Consider the following 16,431-nt stretch of genomic DNA (forward strand, 5'->3'; position numbering starts at 1 on the left):
AAAAGCCAAGAGTTGGCAATTGTTTTCTGTAAAAGGCCAGATAGTAAATATTTTAGGTTTTGTATGCCATATAGTGTCACAACAGCTCAGCTCTGCTGTTGTAGTTTAAAAGCAGCCAAAAACAATGTGTGAGTGGCTGAGTTCCAATAAAACATTACTGGCACATTTATAAAACAGGTGGCGGACTGGATTTGGCCTGTAGGCCATTGTTTGGAAACCTCTAATATACGTGAATTCTTTTAATATTCATGGACGGAGAAGCCTGGTAGGCTGCAGTCCATGGGGTCGCACAGAGTTGGACACGACTGAAGCGACTTAGCAGCAGCAGCAGCAGGTACAATCCGGACATGGTTCACATTCTTATTTTAAAAGGCCACAAAAGCCCAATATTATAGGAAAAATAAATATAATCCAGATCTAATTTCAGTCATTACCATTATGCCCAAATTTAAGTGGTATAAATGAGCAATGACCCTTCACAACGCATATTTCCTCTATATTAACCAATGCAGGTTAATTTACCTTATATTTTTCTTTGGCTTTCTCTTTTCCAAGAAGTTTAAGAACTTTATCAGCTAACAGCATGCTTTGTTGATTTTGGAATCCTTCTAATATACACACAGCAGTGACATCTAGAAATGATACAAAAAAATAAGAGTGAGTATGAAAATTATTGCAAAGATGACTAGCAGCATCAAAATGGGCTCAGTGTTACCACAGAAAGCCAAAATAAATTCATAGCTTTATGTGGCTATCATTTTCAATAAATTTATTCTTAACACTTTGGTTTTACATACTTTACAAACTCAAAGCTCAGAAAGTCACTCTACTTCTCCAGAATTCACTTTCCTAACCTGTGAAATGAAAGGGACTATGCTACATGATTTGTGATGCTTCTCACTGCTCTAACATTGTACACAGCAAATAAAACCAGTAACCTAGGAATATTCTCTTTGGGACAGTAAGTATAGGCCAAATCATAATGTGGCTCTCTCATGTCTGGTCTTACTTTTTTTTTAATAGGCCTCAGGGTTACTCCTTGTCTCCAAAGCCATCTTGCCACAGAGCTCTCAATGAAATCTGCTTCAAAATATCATTTTAACCTGGCTATGCTATAACTCAATATACAGTGGTTTGAAATGAAAAAGATCAATGTTTCTTTAACCTCCCAACCTTTCATTCAAAGTAGTCAACAAGACTGTCCCTCTCTTTTTGAATTCAATTTCTCACAATTGCAAACCCATGCCCCTCCAAACAAGTCAATCTACTGCATGTTCCCCTGATACTCTGGCTAGTGCCAATGTCAATGTCTTTTCCCCATCCCATTTCTCCATCTAAAACCCATTTAAACGCCTCTCTATAATTAGCTCTTAATAACTTCAAGGTCTGGTTCAAAACTCAGAAATCTTTTTTTCAAAGCAACACTCCTCCTATCCATCACCGAAATATATAATACTGCAAAACCTCAAGTTTCTTCTAAAATGTTCTCTAAAACCACTCTCAACTGGTAACCCAGATTTTAAAAGACAAAATAGCTTTCTCCTTTTAAATAATAATATTATTTAAAAAAAAATTATGGCTAAATTTCTGATTATTGATACTTTTAAAGCAGATTTAAATATGTAGTGGGAAAACACTTTTAGACTATGGAATCTGCATTTTGGGTTAGCTCTACATTAAGTGGAACAAAGTACTCTGTAGGTCAGTGGCCAATACCCTAACTGAAGTTTTAGCAACAGATATGGCTAATTAGAGGCCAAGGAATATTTATGATATTTACAGAGAACGGCAAATTCACTTGATGCTTTGTATCAATTACAAAATTTCTACTTGAGTAAAGGATAATGTTTGAAAATAGCAAGGACAAAAAACAAATGTTTTCTTTAATGATTCATCTCAAAATTTATTTCATATTGATATAGGACATTAATTGAAACTATGCAGAATCTTAGTAACACTCAACTAAACCTCTCTTCTGATTTCTTATTCATGAAATTACACTGATGATGTTGCCAAGTTTAAAATGTGCAGTATATAAACTTTAAATCATTTAATTCAATAGGTGGGAATAGTGATGGTACTCAAGCATCAGCAATGTCAATTGAAACTATAGAACAAAGTTTCAATTGGGGAAGACTCAAACTTTTAAACACAACTGATTTCTCTACTCATAGGCAGAGTTGCATATAAATTTACCAGTGACTACAAAACCTTTAGTAATTTTCATATGTAAACACGAAAATACCCTCACCTTCTAAACATTCCTTCTTATTGTCTAGCTTCTCGTGGGCTTTTGCACGTCTAAAGAGAGCTTTCACATATTTGGGATTAAGTTCAACAGCCTTTGTACAATCTTGTGCCACCTCTTTCCATTTTTGCTGTAATTGAAAGTATTAAAAAACAAAAAAAAAGTCACACTGAAGGAAGCACTGTTCAACAGAAATCAGTTTTCTAAACTCAGCAGGCTGAGTATTAAGAGTCCCACAATAGAAAACATATTCCCAATTCATACAAACAGTTAATATCCACAACACATTATAACAGCTCCATACAAATAACTGCAATAAAGATAAGCAATCTGATTTTTAAAAATAGGTAAAGGACATAAGCCATCTTTCTACTACCACATCTATAACCTACCTGCATCTATGTGATCATATCATCTCCTCCTTCCCTCCTTTTAAAACTGAGGAAGCACCCCTCTTCATCCAAGGCCAACCCTCCACTTGCAATAGGATCTACACTCCCCCCACGTCAAGGACTTCACTGTCAGCTCTCCTGCCTCTGCAGCAATCTGCTTCTCTACTCAATCATTCCTATTAGCATAAAAACACTTGCTTTAGTATCTCCCATCTTTTAAAAACCCTCCTTTGATTCCGTAATTCCCTACAGCTACTACCCCATTTCTCAGCCATCATTATTACCAAACCTCCAAGGAGTAGCCACTCTGCTTAATTTCCACCTACTTCCACTGGCTGCTCCTTCCCAATTTCTCTAGCTGACTTCTTACCCCTATCTGATTTCTGCTGGAATGCTCAAGGACTCATCCCGTTAGGTAATCACATCTGTGGTCCTATAACCACATTAAAATTAGAGGACTCCCAAATTTATCTCTTTAACCCAAATCACTCTCCTAAAATACAGACACTTCTCAATTAAACCATCTGCTTGGCTGTCTCAACCCTTCCTCACGCCACTATTAGTAAAACTCCTGCTTCTCTTCACCCTTCACACCCAATGCAATAGCAAGTTCTACTGGTTTTCAGCTTTCCTTCATGTCTCACCTTGGCAACTACAACATCCTTCCTCAGCCCCCCTGCCTCCACTCCTGCCTCCCTCCAATATACTGACAGAACAGTGAGAACAATTTTAGATGATGTTCCTGCCCTATTAAAAAGCCTTAAATACTTCCCATTACACTCAGAATCAAATCCAAACTTCTTACCATTGCAAGGCTTTGCCTGATCTGCCCTCTGCAACCTCTCCGATTTCATCTCTCTATATCCCAGGATCCTTAATCCACACTTCTTTAATCATGGCAAACTCTTTTCTGCCTCAGAAGCAATTACATACACTGTTTTCTCCATTTGTAACACTCTATTCTCCACTATTTGACACACCAACCTCAATCATTCCTCTATTAGAGAATCAAAGGCTTATCCAAATGTCATTTAATGGTTCACTGTTGAGTGATCTTTGAGTTCGATACATAATTGTCTGCTTTTACAGACCTAGGCTCCTACTACAGTAACCTTTCATATATAACACAGTCAACAAAATATGGTTGAACAAAAAATGCAGAGACTACAAATGACTGATAAACATAGAAAATGATGGTCCACATCACCAACATCTCAAAAAGTGCAAATTAAAAATGAGAAGATAGTATTTTTCTTCTACTAGAGTGGCAAATATTAAGACCAATTCACACAGTGAGATACTAGAAAACAAGCATGCTCAAATATTATTATTAGAATAGGTACTAATACTATCTCTTTATAATTCCATTTCTTAATTTTATTCTCAGAAAAGAATGCAAAAAAAAGTAAAAAATATTTACTGCAACACTGAATGCAACAGGGAAAAGAGGAAGTAATTCAAATGCTCATCAGTAGGGAGATGTTTTCCACTGTAGACTTCCCTGGTGGCTCAGATGGTAAAGCGTCTGCCTACAATGTGGGAGACCCGGGTTCGATCCGTGGGTCGGGAAGATCCCCTGGAGAAGGCAATGGCACCCCACGCCAGTACTCTTGCCTGGAAAATCACATGGACGGAGGATCCTGGTAGGCTACAGTTCACGGGGTTGCAAAGAGTTGCACACGACTCTTCACTTCACTTCACTTCCACTATACAGCTATATAACAGCTACTACCTATAGGCTTTAAAAAGAATGAAACAGATCTGTGTGTGCTATGAAAAGTTGTACCAGATACAGTGGCAACTGGAAAGATACATTGCAAACAATGTAATGGGAATTAATCTTTTAGTCTTTTTTCCCTCCACATATGCTTATATGGAGGCAAAAGTTGAAGAAATAGACTTAAACTGCTGAGGTGAATGGGGTCACCAGAAACATTAACTTTCTTTATTATCTAATTTTATAAAATCTGATATATACAACTTTGGATTATATGTGGAATGAACAAAACTAAAATTTGTTCCTAAAAAACTATGTAATTAAAGGATATAAAAACAAAACCAAACCCCTGTAATTTCAAAACAACTTCAAAAAGTGTATTAGACATATTTGAGTGGCATTAGCTGAAACATTATGCAAATAAAGAGAAAAAAAGAAAAACCAACCTACAGTACATACCAATTGCTCAAAGGCAGCAGCTCTGTTTTGATAAAATGTGGAAAGGTCAACATTCTTCTCTGTAGGACACAAACTGATAGCCTCGGTATAGCACTGAATAGCTTGTTCATATTTTCCTGCTTTAAAATATTTGTTGCCTTTGTTCTTGGCTGCTTGGGCTCTATCAAGCGAGTTCTGAAATACAAGGGAACAATTATGAAACACTTATCAACACGCAGTAACAGATTCAGATCACAGTGACTACATGACACACTGAAGAAAAAAATGGAAGGGCAGAATGGGTGTCACAATGCAAGCCACTCCTATTTACATCTTCATGGGAGACAAGAGTCTTTAATAGGACTGCCAAATCAAAGATTTTATAAATCTTTAACTTGAAAAACACACTTTCCCCCTCAAAAGGCTGTACTGCTTTAAGGTATACCACTTTCCCACCAAACTCTGCCAGCAAGAGTTTTAATATCCAGTCTAATGGGCATAAAACTGTGGTTCTCAATCAGGGATGATTTTCCCTCTAGGGTACATTTCACAATGCCTGACAACATTTTGGATTTTCACACCTAGGGGTTGGGGGAGATGCCCCTGGTATCTAGTAGGTAGATACTAGAATGCTGCTAACATTCTACGATGTACAGGGCAGCCCCCCGCAACAACTTATCAGATCCAAAATGTCAATAGTGCCAAAGTTGCAAAACCCCAGTGTAACATAATATTCTGATATTATTTTAATTCACATTTTCTCCACTATCAATGAATTTGAAAATCTGTTCACATTTATTGGTTATTTGACTTTTTCATTCTGAAAACCATTTAATCACATGTATTGGTGTTTTTCAATTAGGTTGTTGGTCAACAGTGTAGAACAGATACTAGAAACACTTTGCCATCTTCATTACAACTGTTATCCCAATCTATTATTTGCAAATGAATAAAATTTTGGCACTCCTGTCTTTGTCTCAGTATCTGCTTCCTAGAGGACGCAATTCACATATTTCATGAGTTGGTAGTTAATAGCCACAGAAGACAGTTGCAAAAGCTTCAGTAAACATCTGGGAAGCATCTTTGTAGATAAATCCAGTTATTTAGGTTCAAGCTACTAGGTCCAAGAGCTCTGTGGCACGTCTTCACCCCAAACTTTGTCAACATCATTCAACTTTAACAAATATGTGATTATGAAAGAACCCATGTATTTCCAACAGGTAAACACTTACAAAGCAAAAGCAGAAGTAGCTGCCCCCACAACGAACTCACAAGAGCCCCTGTGAGTTCACCTTGCGAAGAGTAAGTTGCTTGGGACCTAGGGCATCTCAGTCATGAAGAGATGATGGGAGGAGAGTAAGCTTTTATATCTGTTATCTTCTCCCTTACTCATGCTTTTTTTTTTTTGCTACTTTTTTCTTCCATTTACCTTTTGTTTCCCTTCTCCTTTAGTCTAAATGAAACTACAGTTAGTTTTTAAAAAGTATAGTGTGCAAAGAAAGATGTGTAGGGAACTCTAAGTTCAGAATATTAAACAGCTAGTTTAAGCTAGCTAGTGTCAATAAGTGAAGTGAAGTGAAAGTCTCTCTGCTGCTGCTGCTAAGTCGCTTCAGTTGTGTCCGACTCTGTACAACCCCACAGACGGCAGCCCATCAGGCTCCCCCGTCCCTGGGATTCCCCAGGCAAGAACACTGGAGTGGGTTGCCATTTCCTTCTCCAATGCATGAAAGTGAAAAGTGAAAGTGAAGTCGCTCAGTCGTGTCCTACTTTTCACAACCCCATGGACTGCAGCTCAGTCGTGTCCAACTCTTTGTGACCCCACGGACTATACAGTCCATGGAATTTTTCAGGCCAGAATACTGGAGTGGGTAACCTTTTCCTTCTGCATGGAATCTTCCTAACCCAGGGATTGAACCCAGGTCTCTCGGATTGCAGGCAGATTCTTTACCAGCTAAGCCACCAGGAAAGCCAATAAGAAACGTGCATATTTTAAAATGAGAAGCAAATGGATGAAAGGAGTCGAATAAGACACAAAAAGAGTAATATATGAAATCTTCTACCTGTAAAGAGCCTTAACCATCTTGCAAAAGTTTTGACAGTAAAAAAATCCTTGGCACATTCATAATAGAAGACAACTAGGACTTTCTAATGTAGTTGTGGTTTCCAGTTGCTGGAAAATTGCACTTAAAGCGACCTCATCAACCCTCCCATTCCACTAGAGAAACAGAAGTCACGCTGGAGTAGGGCTGCATCATCCAGGAGGAGTGAGGAGCCCCTCCACCTGAAGGACTAGTGACAAACACACCATGTCTGTCTTCCAAGAAACCATATTGTCAAGAATTGCTAACATAAAGGAAAATTAATACCACAAAAGAGAGGCACCCTACTCATATTTAAAAAACTAGTATTTGAAGAAGCAGGATAAACAAAGCAAACAGAAAATTTAACATCAGAGGAATGAGAGGTAACCACATTCATTTTAAAAAAGGCTGTTTTTAAAGAGCACCAATTAGACATCTTGAAAATTAAATAGAATTATTATGATAAAAATATGTGGACTGTATATTAGAATGGGCATAACTGAGGAGCAAACAAGCAGCAGGCAGAGGCAAGTGAATCTGCCAGAATGCAAGAAGAATAGAGGACAAGGAGATGAGAAGTTTGGAAAAAAGTTAGATATAAGGAGTATAAATCCCAAAGTTCCAACATCTATCTATGTTAGAAGGAAAGGCATAGAAATCAGTGTCTTAAGAAAACATCAGAAAAATTCCTGACACACATTTTTAGATATATCATGGTGAAATTTCACAGTAAAAATCCTTAAAGTTTTCAGGTAGAAAAAAATTATCAACACACACACACACACATACAGATTACCTACAAAGAAAAAAAACCAAACTGGGGTCAGACTATCACCGACATTATGTATTAAAAAACAATGGAGCAACAACTTCAAAGTCCTGAAGAAAGATTATCTTGAACTTAAAATCTTATACGTAGCTAAATTAGCATTTAAGGTTTAACACAAGAACAGAAACTGAGGTGTACAACTTCCTTACCACTAAAAATGAACTCCAAAGTGGGGGAGATGATCAATAAAACAAAAAAGCAGGAAGGGGAGGATAAAGGAAGAAACAAAAAGGTGGAGTAAATATGGCAAGAATCACCAAACACGTCAATAATAACAATAAATGTGAGCAGCTTAAATCTCCCTATTAAAAAAATAACTACATGCTACCTACAGGCATGAGCTAAAACAAAATGACAGGTCAAAAAAAAAAACCGTAAAAAAGTTACAGAATGCAAATTCTTGCAAAAAAGAAGGCAGTATCAGACAAAATACCATTCAAATGCCAGGGATGGAGCACAGAAGGGCAGTTTTATTGATAAAAGGTACAATCTACCAAGAAAACATGACTACAAAGTTTTATGTGCTCTAAAAAAACTTCAAAATAATGAAACTCAATTACTTTTGATGTTAAATACAATAAGATAAACATTATTTCAATTTCTTATAAAAAGTTTACAATGTTTCTAAGTCATTGAGAACATGGCTAATACACAGCCTAATACACTAGGGACTGCTGACATAGAAAGTAAGCTGCTATATTAAATGCCTGTGAGAAGTATGTTTGACTATTATTTTTACTAAAGATTTGAGGATTAAAAAAGAACTTTCTTGGGTCAGAGTAATGACTTTGTTTTATTAGCACAAACAGGCAATGAACTCTTTCCTGTCTATTGGAAGTTTAAGGCTACATACAGGAATACCAGGAGAGATAGTCATGTGAGAGCAGATAAGTTAAAAGAATAGAGAGAAATATGGAAAGGTATACAAGGCTTCCTCTCCTTAGAAAGATGGGTACTTCTTATTTTTATTTCAGCAAAGTCTTTTTTTTTTTTTTTAAGTTGCTCAGTTGTGTCTGACTCTTTGTGACCCCACAGACTGTAGTCTGATGGAATTCTCCAGGCCAGAATACTGGACCGGGTAGCCTTTCCCTTCTCCAGGGGATCTTCCCAACCCAGGGATTGAACCCAGGTCTCCCACATTGTGGGCAGATTCTTTACCAGCTGAGCCACAAGGGAAGCCCAAGAATACTGGAGTGGGTAGCCTAGCCCTTCTCTAGGGGATTTTCCCAACTCAGGAATCAAACTGGGGTCTCCTGCATTGCAGGCAGATTCTTTACCAACTGAGCTATCAGGGAAGCCCTGATAGCAAAGTCAGCAAAGCTATTAGGGAAGCCCTGACAGCAAAGTCTAAATCAACCTAAAACCAACCAAGACATTTTGAACACAAACGTTCAAGAACACTTATGGACTGTTTACTTCTTTCACTTACCATTTCCCTCCATTTAGTCACATTTTACAATACATTCCCTTTAAAAATTATTATCGATTTTTTTGTCTCTTAGGGTCAAAATCAGAACCTGCTTAATTTCCTTTCCTTACTGTACTAGGAAAAAAAAATGATGCTCTGAATGACACTGAGTGGACAAGGGTCAAATTACACAGGCAAATCACCAAACTGCAAATTTTCATCCACTGTCACTCCAGAAGGCAACCAAACCACATCTGGGAAGAGCCATGTCTCAGTGAACCTCACTATCACCTTCTGCTCACCACACTCCCTCCACAGCCACATTACTTTCTAACTGCTTCCCTTCATTAATAAAAATGAAGAGAAAGAACGGCATTACCACAGGGACAATACAGAAAAGCTAATTATTTTGGCCCAATGATAAAATTTAGGACAAAATGTGAGCTTATCAATCAACACCAGCCTTCTACTATGTCACGAAACGTAGTGATTACAAAACTTTATGTAAAACTTTACATAGCTTTATGAAAGTGGCAATCAAGTCTGGAACACTTACCACATAAAAAACAATTTTTCAATATTTTATTGACCAATTGCTATTTTTATAAAAATCAAGTTTAAGATAAAAGATACCTAAAGATAACAATTAGACATTAATAATAGTAATTAGATCATAATTAGACATTATTTTCATAAGCTTTGAGGCCAATACCAGGCAGAAATTAAATTTATTGGAAGAAAAAATTTAAACTGGAAAATATACAACTACCCAATTCTTTATAATATAGGGGATTTTGATTCCAACTCGCAGGAATCCTTTGCACTGCTTTTCAGTTACTTTCTACCCAACTCCATCTACTTTCTCAAGTTATAATAAGAACCTTTAGAATTATCAATGATATAGATTTGGCAATAAGAAATCACTGTAAATTCTTAGCAAGTGTTTAAAAAACACTCTGGTGATCAGAAACATACAGTCATTGTAAAAAGAATGAGCTAGAATCAGGTACATTAATCCATGTATAAGGAGATAGAATAGGTATAGCAATCACTGCTTTATCTGCAGAAGATACATTCGAAGACTCCTGTCTTCAGTGACTGCCTGAAACTGCAAATAGTACCAAAGCCTACATATACATTTTTTTCCCTACATACATGTATCAAGGATAAAGCTTAACTTATACATTAGGCACAATAAGAGATTCATAAGTAATAACAAAGTAGAACAATTACAGTATGCTGTAATAAAAGTTATGTGAACGTGGTCTCTTTCTCAAAGTATCTCATTGTACAAATTTAATGCCCTTTCCATCTTCACACACTGTAGCTATATCTTCTGCAGTCTGTCAGCAAAACTAGCACAGCTTTCTCGTTCTTTCACAATTTCAGAAATAGATTTATTCTTCCCATATATCTTAGCAACCTCACCATATGATTATTTTTCCTTTCCTTATTAAGTCAAGAACATTCACCTTTTTACTGAAAAGAAGAACTTTAATGGCTTCTCTTTGGTATGTCCTAATTGCCAGCATCACTAATCTTGTGCTCTGGGCTATTAAGTAAAATACAGGTTACTAGTGCAACAGTCAATCTGACAGCTAACTGAATGCTGAGGGGCAGGATGTGCTGGACAAAGGGATGATTCACATCCAGAGCAGGACCTACTCAGAATGGCACACAATTTAAAATTTATGAACTATTTACTTCTGGAATTTTCCATTTAACATTTTCAAATCATAGTTCACTGTGGTTAGCTGAAACTACAGAAAGCTAAAACAGTGGGTAAGAGGGAACTTATCACCATTAATTACACATTTACATTCAGTTAGAATATACATGCAATGGCACCCCACTCCAGTACTCTTGCCTGGAAAACCCCATGGACAGAGGAGCCTGGTGGGCTGCAGTCCATGAGGTCGCTAAGAGTTGGACACGACTGAGCGACTTCACTTGCACTTTTCACTTTCATGCATTGGAGAAGGAAATGGCAACCCACTCCAGTGTTCTTGCCTGGAGAATCCCAGGGACGGGGGAGCCTGGTGGGCTGCCATCTGTGGGGTCACACAGAGTCAGACACGACTGAAGTGACTTAGCAGCAGCAGCAGAATATACATGAGGTGGTTGCATACTGTTTCTTTTCAATGGTTTTATTCCCTTAAGTTTACCAAATTCCAGAGGCATATTTTAAAATTTGAATCCTAGCTTTACGAAAGTAGCAATCAAGACTGAAACACTTACCACATAAGAAACAATCTTTCAATACTTTATTGACCAATTGCTACTTTTATAAAAATCAAGTTTAAGATAAAAGATACTTAAAGATAACAAGAAAGTTGTTTTCTAGATTATGTCCTGAAATGTAAAAAATCTACATACAACCTCACCTACTAAATCATAATACAGAGAACTCTTTAAGAAGAATATACTTGTAAGGAGGGCTTCCCTGGTGGCTCAGATGGTAAAGAATCTGCCTGCAGGAGACCTAGTAGGTTCAATCCCTGAGTTGGGAAAAATCCCCTGAAGAAGGAAATGGCTACCCATTCTAGTATTCCTGCCTGGAGAATTCCACAACAGAGGAACCAGGTGGGCTACAGTCCATGGGGTTGTAAAGAATGACATGACTGAGTGACTTTCACTTGTAAGGATGCTACCTCTGCAGGATGATGGTTTGAGTTCATACAAAATCAAGCAATTTATAAAAAGAATGTCTAAATGAGGTTTAAGACTGTTAACACAAATTTCCCCAGGATAGACTACAAATGAAAAGCTGGAAATTTTGAAAAAGTATTCAATTTCTGTGAATTTTTAAAAAAATGTCAAATAATGACGCTTCACTGGTTCATTTACTCACATCTTCCAAGAGCCAGTTCTGAAAAATGGCAAAGATAGAGCAAGTCCCAGTCTTCACAGATTCCTGAGTTTAGTAGCAACGACATGAATAAACAACTCTAGTACTCTAGTGCTAAGTGCTATGGAAGAGAAAAGTTCAGAGTGTGATGTAATCAATCACACAACAGAATGCTTAGGTATAAAAGGGTTTCAGAAAAGGTGAAATGACCTATATATTGTGACTTGAAGCATAAAAAGGTAGGCATAAATGACCCAATCAAAAAATGGGCCAAAGAACTAAATAGACATTTCTCCAAAGAAGACATACAGATGGCTAACAAACACATGAAAAGATGCTCAACATCACTCATTATCAGAGAAATGCAAATCAAAACCACTATGAGGTACCATTTCACACCAGTCAGAATGGCTGTGATCCAAAAGTCTACAAGTAATAAATGCTGGAGAGGGTGTGGAGAAAAGGGAACCCTCTTACACTGTTGGTGGGAATGCAAACTAGTACAGCCAGTATGGAGAACAGTGTGGAGATTCCTTAAAAAACTGGAAATAGAACTGCCTTATGATCCAGCAATCCCACAACATACACACTGAGGAAACCAGAAGGGAAAGAGACACGTGTACCCCAATGTTCATCGCAGCACTGTTTATAATAGCCAGGACATGGAAGCAACCTAGATGTCCATCAGCAGATGAATGGATAAGAAAGCTGTGGTACATATACACAATGGAGTATTATTCAGCCATTAAAAAGAATACATTTGAAGCAGTTCTAATGAGGTGGATGAAACTGGAGCCTACTATACAGAGTGAAGTAAGCCAGAAAGAAAAACACCAATACAGTATACTAACGCATATATATGGAATTTAGAAAGATGGTAACAATAACCCTGTGTACGAGACAGCAAAAGAGACACTGATGTATAGAACAGTCTTATGGACTCTGTGGGAGAGGGAGAGGGTGGGAAGATTTGGGAGAATGGCATTGAAACATGTAAAATATCATGTATGAAATGAGTTGCCAGTCCAGGTTCGATGCATGATACTGGATGCTTGGGGCTGGTGCGCTGGGACGACCCAGAGGGATGGAATGGGGAGGGAGGAGGGAGGAGGGTTCAGGATGGGGAACACATGTATACCTGTGGCGGATTCATTTTGATATTTGACAAAACTAATACAGTTATGTAAAGTTTAAAAATAAAATAAAATTAAAAAAAAAAAAGCAAAAAAAAAAAAAAGGTAGGCATAATGGACAATGTTACAGAACATCCAAAGGCAAGAAACAAGAGGAGGTGCAAGAGATGGAGATAAGAGATAAGCGAGAACAAGACCACAGAGTCTTGAATCATGATGAATTTGAACTTATCTGTGAGCAATGAGCAGAATACCACTTAACAGTTTTAAGCATGGAACTGTTAGGATTTACTCTATTAGTGACAAAATGGATTGGAGGAAGACAATGAAGAGAGTATCAGTTATTCAGTCAAGATATAATAGCAGTGGGAACGGAATAGTCGTCAGATACTTAAGAAGTAGAATGTTCTGGCTATTTTTCTAGGTTGGATGTGGAGAACATGAAAAGAATAGACAGGGAAGATAGTTTACAAGTTTCTGGCTTGGAAAACTTGTTAGATGAACCCCAATGATAAGGAATATTCTCAAGAGAATCCGATGTTAAACACTTAAAAGGTAATGAGGTGAAGATTTCCTTTAAATTCGGGTCTTTTGAGGGGTCTGAGCTATAAACAAGAAATTAGGGGGGTCATCATGTAAGTGTTAAGCGAAGCTTCTGGAAGGCAAATAAGCATCCAGTGACGGTATGGAGCATTAAGAAAGCCTGTGATAGAACCACGAAAGTGACCAACTACAATCAGAGAACACAGTGTCTCAGAAACCAAAAGAAAAATCACAAAATTAAGAGAAAATAATGTGAAATACTATGAAGGATCAAGGAAAATGAAGAGTGAAAGGTGTTCACTGGTCTCATGTCACTGGTGATCCTGATTTAAAAAAAAAAAAAAGATTAGAAACAGATCACTGGAGCTGGGGTAGGAATTATTTAATTTCAACCACGACTGATAACAGGTTATCAGTTTTTGACCTCTTTATTAAAGTGTTTACACACATCTCTCCCTTCTATTTTAAAGGATTGACTTAGATTAGTGGTTCCTAAACATTTCACTCTTGTGCAACATTAAAAAAAAAACTTGAACTGGTATAACTGCTTTAAGTAATCAAATGAACAACAACTGGATAAAACACTACTATAAAGTCAGTAGTAAATAAATGCACATTTTAAAAATTCACAAGTTGTTTGAAAAAAGAAATATGTAAGACATTTGTGCAGCCAGATACCATGGCTGGTGTATATCTGAATATGATGCTGCCCTGTGATAACTCAGGCCCAGAGACTGAGAAGTCCTGTGGATTAGAAGATTCACAAAGAACCTTACAAACTTTGAAAAATCTGTTAATTCTCAAGTTTTCAAAATAAATTACTGAAACAAAATGGCACATCACTGTAGATTTTATAATGTCCCAAAGTGGAAAATGATTTAATACTTTACCTCTGTCTCACACTATCAACTGTAATTAAACGTCTTCCTTTGGTGAAATCCTGAAATCCCATTAATTAAACAAAAATATGAATTTTTTGCTTTACAAGTATTTGCTATCCCAGAAAAAGCCAATTTGGTATAATCTGTTTGGACATGAGTATCACAAACCCAATAGACAGGAGCCCAGTAATTAGTTCAGTTTTACATTACGGCAAACATAAGCCAACAAACAATAACCACTGATTTTCCATTCTGCTCACTGATACTGAGCCCTAAACTGACAGTATCTGTCCATTCCTGCATTCCTTAAAAATTACAACTATTGATTAGGTAGAAAAGAATTGAGCATCAGGATTCTGCCAGTTTTCCCATCAGTTCAAACAAACGTTTTCTTATTTACAAAGCCCACTGAGGTAGACAATTTAAAGGTGCTATTCAAATATAAAACAATTTCTCCAACCACAGATAATAATAAATTACCATTTGTGGTCAAATAGTCTAATAATAACTCTAAGGACCAGGCTATACAAAAAGAACAAAGTTTTTCAATATACATTGATCACCATGAGTTGCAATACAAATTTCCATTAAAAAATGGCAGAGACATTTTTACTATTGCTTTACTAAAGTATCATCTAGTAATATAAAGTAAGATTATAGGTACAACTCCATAAAATCCACAAGAACAGTATGTGCAAGTGTTTTGCTCAGTTTTATTTTGGGTCAGAAGTAATCATTTTAAAGCAGTTCAAGTTATACAAAGAAGTCAATATTGAAGTCTTAATTTTTAGCAGCAATGATGTGAACTAAAAAACTGTTCTGGTAAAACCACAAAACACCATGAAATTTAAAAATTATCACAGTGTTGACCTAGACAATGCTGAAAAACTGAAAATGGGGCTTAAGGAAATCTAAAATCTGACAGTATGCTAAATTCTATCAAATGCCAAAAAGGTGAGGTGGAGTAGGTCATTTTTGAAACTGCAATATCAGAGCCTAGCTTTTTTAATAGAAACTATTTTTGGTGATTTGGAGGAGGGCATGGCAACCCACTCCAGTATTCTTGGCTAGAGAATCCCCATGGACAGAGGAGCCTGGCGAGCTACAGTCCATAAGGTCACAGAGAGTCAGACAAACTGACACAACTTAGCACAGCACAGCACACAGAACTGAGAACTTTTATGTATTTTTTATTCATCCACTGTTCTTCCATGATTAAAAACAAATAAAATAGGAAATGGCCAGAGACTTTCATAAACATCAAAATAAGACAAATGATGACTAATTCATGGTGCCATGATCACCACTCCCAGGGCTGAAATAAAAGAGATCTAATAGTTTCTCTTCTCTTACAGGGATCACACCAACATCTGAGAGATAAAATGATTTTCCAAGGTAACTCTGCTGGAGACCCCAATATAAAACACACATACATTTCCTGGTTCTCACAGTCCATAGGTTTTTTCCAGCATAGTCGTACTGCATCTTTGCTATACTTTTTTAAAAAGCAGTATGTTACTCTCCCCTTAGAAAGACTATTTGGTTTTCTCAGGGCCTAGCACAATGCCTGATATATAGGGTGCACTAAACGAAGGTAGTTTGCTTCCACATCAGAACTTCCTTTAAAATTGACTACTTATCAGGAGCTTCCCTGATAGTTCAGCTGGTAAAGAATTCGAATGCAATGTAGGAGACCCCAGTTCGATTCCTGGGTTGGGAAGATCCTCTGGAGAAGGGATAGGCTACCCAGTATTCTTGGGCTTCCCTTGTAGCTCAGCTGGTAAAGAATCAGCCCGCAATGCGGGAGACCTGGGTTCCATCCCTGGGTTGGGAACATCCCCTGTAAAAGAGAAAGACTACCCACACTCCAGTATTCTGGCCGGGAGAATTCCAAGGACTGTACAGTCCATGAA

The 16,431-nt window shown here is 37.2% G+C and overlaps 1 protein-coding gene across 1 annotated transcript in view; it reads right to left on the reverse strand.

Moving 5' to 3' along the window:
• Window positions 1-16,431, reverse strand: part of TOMM70 (translocase of outer mitochondrial membrane 70) — a 42,399-nt gene that overhangs the window by 24,491 nt on the left and 1,477 nt on the right. Inside the window, exons 2-4 of the mRNA XM_055567926.1 lie at window positions 4,817-4,990; window positions 2,252-2,378; window positions 523-632 (exon numbers count right to left, since the gene is read on the reverse strand). Coding sequence (XP_055423901.1) covers window positions 523-632; window positions 2,252-2,378; window positions 4,817-4,990 — 411 coding nt within the window. The remainder of the gene's footprint in view (window positions 1-522; window positions 633-2,251; window positions 2,379-4,816; window positions 4,991-16,431) is intronic.

Source organism: Bubalus kerabau, chromosome 2, assembly GCF_029407905.1.
Source record: "Bubalus kerabau isolate K-KA32 ecotype Philippines breed swamp buffalo chromosome 2, PCC_UOA_SB_1v2, whole genome shotgun sequence".
Taxonomy (NCBI): Eukaryota; Metazoa; Chordata; class Mammalia; order Artiodactyla; family Bovidae; genus Bubalus; species Bubalus kerabau.